Source organism: Penaeus japonicus, unplaced genomic scaffold (assembly GCF_977035675.1).
Source record: "Penaeus japonicus unplaced genomic scaffold, GWHDUDI00000001_assembly GWHDUDI00000028, whole genome shotgun sequence".
Lineage (NCBI taxonomy): Eukaryota > Metazoa > Arthropoda > Malacostraca > Decapoda > Penaeidae > Penaeus > Penaeus japonicus.
In genome coordinates this window covers 13,540,937-13,548,436 of record NW_028234430.1, presented here as the reverse complement: position 1 = coordinate 13,548,436, position 7,500 = coordinate 13,540,937, and the positions used below count along the sequence as shown (strand labels likewise).

The following is a 7,500-nucleotide window of genomic DNA, read 5'->3' as shown; positions in this document are numbered from 1 at the left end:
CTCCTGACTGCAATCCTTCTTACAGATTTCCTTACAGATTTAAAACTCACTCTCTTACATGGACATCCTTCTTAAAATCTTCTTTCAGATTTAGGATTTCATAGACTCTAGTTTTAATTAAATCCTTCTTGCAGTTTTAGGATATTCGCTTTCTGTTCATGGTATCTTTCCAACAGCTTGCTTTCAGATTTAGAATTTTCACCTTGTCATCCTCATCCTTTCCGAAATTTCTTTCCAGAAGTCGGATTCTATGTGTTTATCAAAATACTTCAACCTCTTTCTCTTTGTCTGAAAAACCGCTCCTGCATTCCCACTCTCTGTTTGCTGAAATCTACCCAACAGCCACGCTTCAGGATTTCCCACTCTCTGTGTATTGAAACCGTTCCTGAAACCTCCTTTGCAGCCGTACGGACAAACAACCATCCACATGGTATGCGAACGGGCGCAAACAGCACGCCGTTTTATGGGCTCGAAGGCACCTCTCGTCAAGCGGCCCTCTCACACAGCCATTGACGGCAAAAGAACATCAGCCACATCAGCTTTACCCATCGATACTAAACCACCGGTTAACAATGTCAGCAGCGATGTATATATTTAGACATTATATATACATATTGTAGAATAATCCCGTATTCATTTGTTCCTTTGGTTGTGCTTTTTTATTTCTCTCTTTCCCTTTCCTTGAATGATAATGCATCACGAATTTATTACTTGTTTCGTTAACCTTTTTGAAAGTGTCTTTTATAGAGACTCTTTTCCCTTTTTTTTCGTTGTCCCTTTCCATTTTCTAATCCCATTCTATTTTCCACTTTAGTTTCATGTTTTTTGGACTTGAACTACACGCTTTTTAATACTTGTCGAGAGAAGACAGAACACACATGACAAGACATGACAGTTCATGGAAACGAAATTTGCTCTCACATTTGCTATCTTCACTTACATATACATGGCTGGAGGACGCTCAGATCTATGTCTGTTTCCTTCTATCATGCCAAAACAGGTGTGGTTTTCGTTTAATCCATCTATTCTCATGTTTGTTTGTTTTTCGTCAATGTTTTATTTTTGTATGGATCGAGGAACGATCTTTTCTTCTCTGTTCTACTTTGGGGTAAGGCAATTAACTACTAATTGATTACTCTGTTTTTGTTTTATTCATAATTTTTCTCTGTTTATATATAAGATATTATTTTACAAAAACCTTTTAGATGTTCTATAGACCGCTAAGGATTTGCTATATGCCATGCGTGACGAATTTTTGCAAAGCGCAGAAACTTTTCCCCTGAGATTTTTTGGGGGTACATTTTCGAAAGAAAAAAATATTGGTACCATATATACATTTTTTACTATGGCTTTTGTATGTACATGAGTATTTGTACATATATAGAATTTTTTCGTGTGCATTTTCTCGTCGCCAAATAATATATTTTTAATAAAAGATGTATTTTTTTCACTACAGTTTTGAATGGCTGTTTTTTGGTCAATGAAAGCTATAGAATTTTTAGTGCCTGGGCCTTAGCTGTAAGCCTTAATTTTTAAGGATTATCTTAGCAAGCAAATTGCATGATATCTGATAATGTTTATTTTATTATCTTATCTCTAGATTTGTTGCAAAAGGAGTGGTGTTTCTGTTTAGCAAATTTTTAAGTTATGCTATAGCAAAAAGTTGTTCTATTTACTAATGTTACAATGTGTATTATACTGATTAGAATAGTTTTTCATGGTAATAATAAGATTTGTTCATTATATATTTCTCTCATCTCTGCCTGCATCTCTCTCACTCTTTCTCTCTCTCTTTCTTTTTCTCTCTCTATCTATCTATCTCTCCATCTATATCTTTTCTTTTTCTATCTCTCACTCCTTCTTTCTCTTATCCTCACACTATTTACATCCTTGCCTCTCTCTTTCTCACTTGCTTTCTCTCACCCTTTCTTCTATTTTCATACCCTTCACCTCCTTTATCAGCCTACATCATCTCACACCTTTCTCACACCCGAGAGAGCCTCAAACCTCTTTTTCACATCAGAGGTTTGAAGCTAAAGCACCATAGCCGATCTACCAGTAAATAATCCAAACGATCTTTCGATGTTCAGTGATAAGTTATAAAAAATTCCGTTATTACTAAATCATAAATTTTCTCTGAAATTAACCTTTGAATAAAAGGATTTATAATGAGTATCCTAAATAGAAGTTTGATTCAACTTATATGATAGATTCTCATTCAGATAAATAGAACTGAATATGTTTAGTGGAAAAATATAATTTGTAAATCTAAAGATTCGGTTATAGGAAACAAAAATCCCTTAAACCACCAACAATAATAATAATGATAACCGCCTCAATAACACAACGAAACAACAAACATCCAAAAATAACTTATCATCCCAAACGAAGGATCGCCGGATGAGAAATATTTCCATTTTCCAAAATCGTAATAATATTTCCTTTTCTTTTTCTTGTATGTATCATACAGCCCAGAGATCAAACCCCCGCCCACCTGGTGGCCAGCCGGAGCACAGGAGCCGCCGTAGCTCTTATGAAGATGATCCTTATGCATGCCAAACACGACCTCAGACTTACCAAGGATAGTGTAAGTAAAAAGCGAGAAAGAGATGAATGTTAGTAGCAGTAGATGTAGTATTTCTAATGGTAATAGCAGTTATATGAGTAGTACTAGTAATTGCACTTGTAGAGTAGCAGTTATGATAATGATGATGATGATGGTTATTATTACTATCATGATAATCCATACAGACTTTATGGCGTCACTAATCAGCTGGTTATTTTCTGGAAGAGTTAATATTTATGAGCTAAAATTCATGACGTCATTAATTGGCGAGGGACAGTGTAGATGACCATCTGTTCAGATATATATATTTTTTTTATTATTATTAATATCTTTGATGTCAAATGTCAAAAGTAGAAAAAAAAATATGTAGGATTACTCAAAAGTGCAAATATGTATTACCATATTTTGAATAACTATTCACATTTATAAAGTAATAATGATTTTGGTCACGACAACAATTCAACTATGTTCATTGCTGAGATGTGATCACTGTGATTTTCTGAGTTAGATTTAGCTGAAATTCCGATATTTAACTTCCACCATCAAGAGTGCAGTGATTTGCGCTAAAATGACCATGGTCAACACCTCTTATATTCAAGGAGGTTATTTACACATCATTGTGATTTATATATGACCGTTATTTTGAATGTTATTATTCAAATTTGTTCTTCATTTTTTTCTTTGTCTTTTTCTTTTTTTTTCTGCTACTCCGGTTTCTCTTTTTTATCATTAGTTTTTTTCTTTTCTTTTTCTTTGCCATTTGTATCTTATAATTTCCATGCTTATTCATGAAATTACTATAGCGAGTACTGTTCTTCTATTAGTTAATTATCGTTATGATTTTGAATGGAAAATAACCAAAAATCGAATGCCAGATTACGTAATATCTAAGACCAATAATAATTGCGTCATCGTCAATGAAACCAAAATTAACTTACATATTTTCAATATTAGAGCTGATAAGATATACGAGAGTATACAGCTTTTTTCCTAGCACTACAGCCAGTGTGATTATTTCGTATTTTGTCCATAATTTCCGTTATCATTATCTGAATATCATTATTATTATTATCATCCGCTTCTTTTTCTGTTTCTTATAATTTTTCTTTTTTCATCATAATATTGAAAGTATCTACACGTGTCATGTCCCTTAGGATCTCGATTGAGAGCTAGAGAATACCCACAAAATAGATACAGAAGCAACTAAATACACTGACGGATAGATGCTACTAGGGTAAAATTCAGTTATCGCTGGTAGATAGATATATAGATGGGTAGATAGATATATAGATAGATGAATAGACAGATAGATAAGCAGACAGATAGATAAAAATATAGATAGGTAGATAGATTGCTAGATAAAATGACAGGTAGATAGAAATATAGATAGATAGCAAAGGACCAAAATAAAATCATACGTTGCATAATGGTACTTCGTAAGTAAACATAGCTTTTCCTACTTACCCCAGAATTACTATCAATTATCTTGCACACGCTCCAGCGTCCATACCTCCCGTCTAAAAATGACTTTTTTTTTTTTTTTTTTTTTTTTTTTTACGACACAAAGAGTAATCTACCAGAAAATTATACTGTTCTTCCGTGCTGCGTTACAGGGAACAAAATTGTTTGCCTGCTCTGATTTATTACAATGTCCTTGTGATTACAGGAATACTTTGGCGTATGTTTATGAAGGGAGGAGAGTGACTTGAAGTGGTGAAGGAAGGAAAGGGAAAGGAGGGAGGGAGATTGAGGAGAAGAGTGGAAAGAGGGAACGGGAAGGAGAGGGGATGGAAGTGAAAGGGAAAGGAGGGAGGGAGATTGAAGAGAAGAGTGGAAAGAGGGAACGGGAAGGAGAGGGGATGGAAGTGATAGGGAAGTGTTAAGAAAAAAAAAAGCAGGAATGGATCGAAAAAAGAGGGAGTGAGATGGAAGGGAAGAGAAGATAAGAGAAAGGGAAAGAGAGGGGAGGATAGAAAGGAGTAAGTGAGAAGGAAGCGGAGAGCAGGGGATAATAAGAAGGAAGGGTAGTGGAGGAAAGGAAGAGAAGCAGAGAGGGGAAAAGAAAAGAGGAAGAATATTGAAGGGGAGAACGGAAAATAGAAGAGAGTGGAATTAACATAACTGTAAAATAAGATCTAGAAAAATTGTTTTTTTATGACTTTAAATATAATTCGGATAATTCGTGTTAAACAATAAAAAGAGGGTAAGATAGTTGAGAGTTTCACGTGCATGAGATTAGTCAGTGGATCCCAGTTTTATTCTTACAGTATGCACGTCTAGAATATAGTTAGTTAGTCGAAGTGCTACTAACTTTGCATAATCTTAACCCATTAATAAAAAAAAAAAGAATAATGACAAGAATAATAGGAAAAACTGTATACAAAAAGATAGACAGATAGAGATATGGATAGTTAGACGGAAGAGATAAATAAATAGTTAGGCAAATAGCTCGATGGATGATAGATCGACAGGTAAATAGACAGAGAGAGAAATGTACATGTCTACACACACATTAAGATGAGTAATTAACTGAAGGGGAAGCTTGAACTAAACAAGGACAACAATGAGATATAATGAAGAACTTTTGACAATTATAGTCAGTCCAAGATTCAAAAACTAGTAGTCCTAAAGAAATAATAAGTTTATGATAATAGATGGAGGATAATTTAAGAATGTGGTCATACCTCACAACATGATAGATTGATGTTAAAGTAACGAAAATGAATGAATGAATGAATATCAAAGTAAAGAACATGATATCACGCGACACTGTAGACCCCGAGAAGCATGTCAACAGCAAATTAATTTCCCGACACATTAAATCATATTCCTTAATGGGAAAACTTCCTTACTTGTGACCAGGCGATCCTCTAAAGGTCACATCCTACCCCTCCCCCTCCCCCCCTCCTTGTCTCCTACCCCCTCCCCCCCTCCTTGTCTCCTACCCCCTCCTATCCTCCTTCCCTCCTGCACCCCCCACCCCCACCCCCACATCCAACCCAACCCAACCACACACACACACACACAGGCCTCTCAAAAAAAAAATAAAAATAAAAATAGATTGATAAAAGTCATAAAAGTAAAAATGAGAAAAAGAAGAAGAAAAAAAACAACTGAACTGAACCTGCACTTGTTCCAAAGGTCATTTGCTCTCGCCATTGTTACGCGTCGTGGGAGGTCGGGAGGGTGGGGTTGGGGGGGGGGGGGGGATATGGGGTCACAAAGAGTACCAGAAGATAGAAGGGGGAGGGAGGGGAGGGGGAAGGTAGGAGACGGTCGTAGTGAGGTATTAGGAGACGGAGTTCATGAAGATCGAAAGGATTACCATGAGGTTGGAGTAAGAATAGGAGGAAGAGGGGGGTATTATGGCATTGTTTTGTTATTATTATTATTATTGTTATTTATTTATTCTTCTTCTTCTTATTATTATTTATTAATTTACTTATTTTTATTATTATTATTTATTTATTATTATTTTTTTTATTTATTTATTTTTTTTTTGGGGGGGGGTGCAGAAGAGTGCCATGAAGTTAGGAAGGGGATCGCAGGGGAGTACCATAAAGACGGAATGGGAGGGGGGAGTACGACGGAGTTGGAATTGAAGGTAGAGGGGGAAGAAGTACCATGAGGTGCGAATGGGTTTTGCAGAGGGTCATGGAAGAGAGAGGGAGGGAGAGGGTGGAAGGGGGGGGGGGGGGACAATGCTCAGGCTCGTGGTCACGCCACCTTGTTATGTGCTATTGTAGTAGGATGCGGCCGCACTTGTCTCGGTCACAAGCCGAGGTTAGATAATTAGGAGATATCCATTAAGAATTATACTCTTTTCTTGTGCTTTATTTATTTATTTATTTATTTTTAATTGCCTTCTCTTCTCTCTCTCTCTCTCTCTCTCTCTCTCTGTCTCGCTCTCATTCTCATTCTCTATCTCTCTCTCTCTCTCGCTCTCATTCTCTTATTCTCTCTCTCTCGCACTCATTCTCTCTCTCTCTCTCTCTCTCTCTCTCTCTCTCTCTCTCTCTCTCTCTCTCTCTCTCTCTCTCTCTCTCTCTCTCTCTCTCTCTCTCTCTCTCTTCTCTCTCTATCTCTCTCTCTTCTTTCTCTCTCTCTCTCTCTCTCTCTCTCTCTCTCTCTCTCTCTCTCTCTCTCTCTCTCTCTCTCTCTCTCTCTCTCTCTCTCTCTCGCTCCCATTGTCTCTCTCTCTCTCTCGCCCTCTCTTTGGCCTCTCTCTCTCTCTCTCTCTCTCTCTCTCTCTCTCTCTCTCTCTCTCTCTCTCTCTCTCTCTTACCATTCTGTAAGAGCCCTCACTCGGGCTCTTACACGAAAGATGAATGAAAAGTATAAAGATAAATGAATAAAAAAAAAAAAAAATACGGACATGGACTATATATATGATTTATATATATATATATATATATATATATATATATATATATATATATGTATATATATATATATATATATATATATATATATATATATATATATATATATATATATATATATATATATATATATGCAGGTATACAATGTAAATCAAATATTTAAGAATACAGGAAATGCAATACAAAACCAAAAGTAGTGCGGAATCATTAGAAATACTAAAAATATAAAATATTGATATGAAATTTCAAAAACTGTTCAGTAACACAAGAAAAGGAAAATAAATAACAAAAAGCAGTAACACAAGAAAAGGAAAATAAATAACAAAAAGCAAACAAAAAGCACACACACAGAAAATACACTATTCATTTTTTATGCAAAGGATTGTGTTTCACTGTATTTACTTGAGAGTGTAAAAATGTTTAGCCACCTCAGAACAGATTTACAACTCACGGTCTTAGCTAGGTTTATGAAAGAGTAAACACGAGGAGCAAGTATTCATCTAAAATATCAGAATAAAAGATATCCTTTCTTACCATGACGAAAAAAAAAAA

General features: G+C 35.6%; 1 protein-coding gene across 1 annotated transcript in view; it reads left to right on the top strand.

The window, feature by feature from the left end:
- The window catches only part of nompC (no mechanoreceptor potential C), a 63,777-nt gene that overhangs the window by 12,686 nt on the left and 43,591 nt on the right, over positions 1-7,500 (top strand). The window contains exon 2 of the mRNA XM_086553720.1: positions 2,471-2,587. Within this exon, the coding sequence (XP_086409846.1) occupies positions 2,471-2,587 (117 nt within the window). The remainder of the gene's footprint in view (positions 1-2,470; positions 2,588-7,500) is intronic.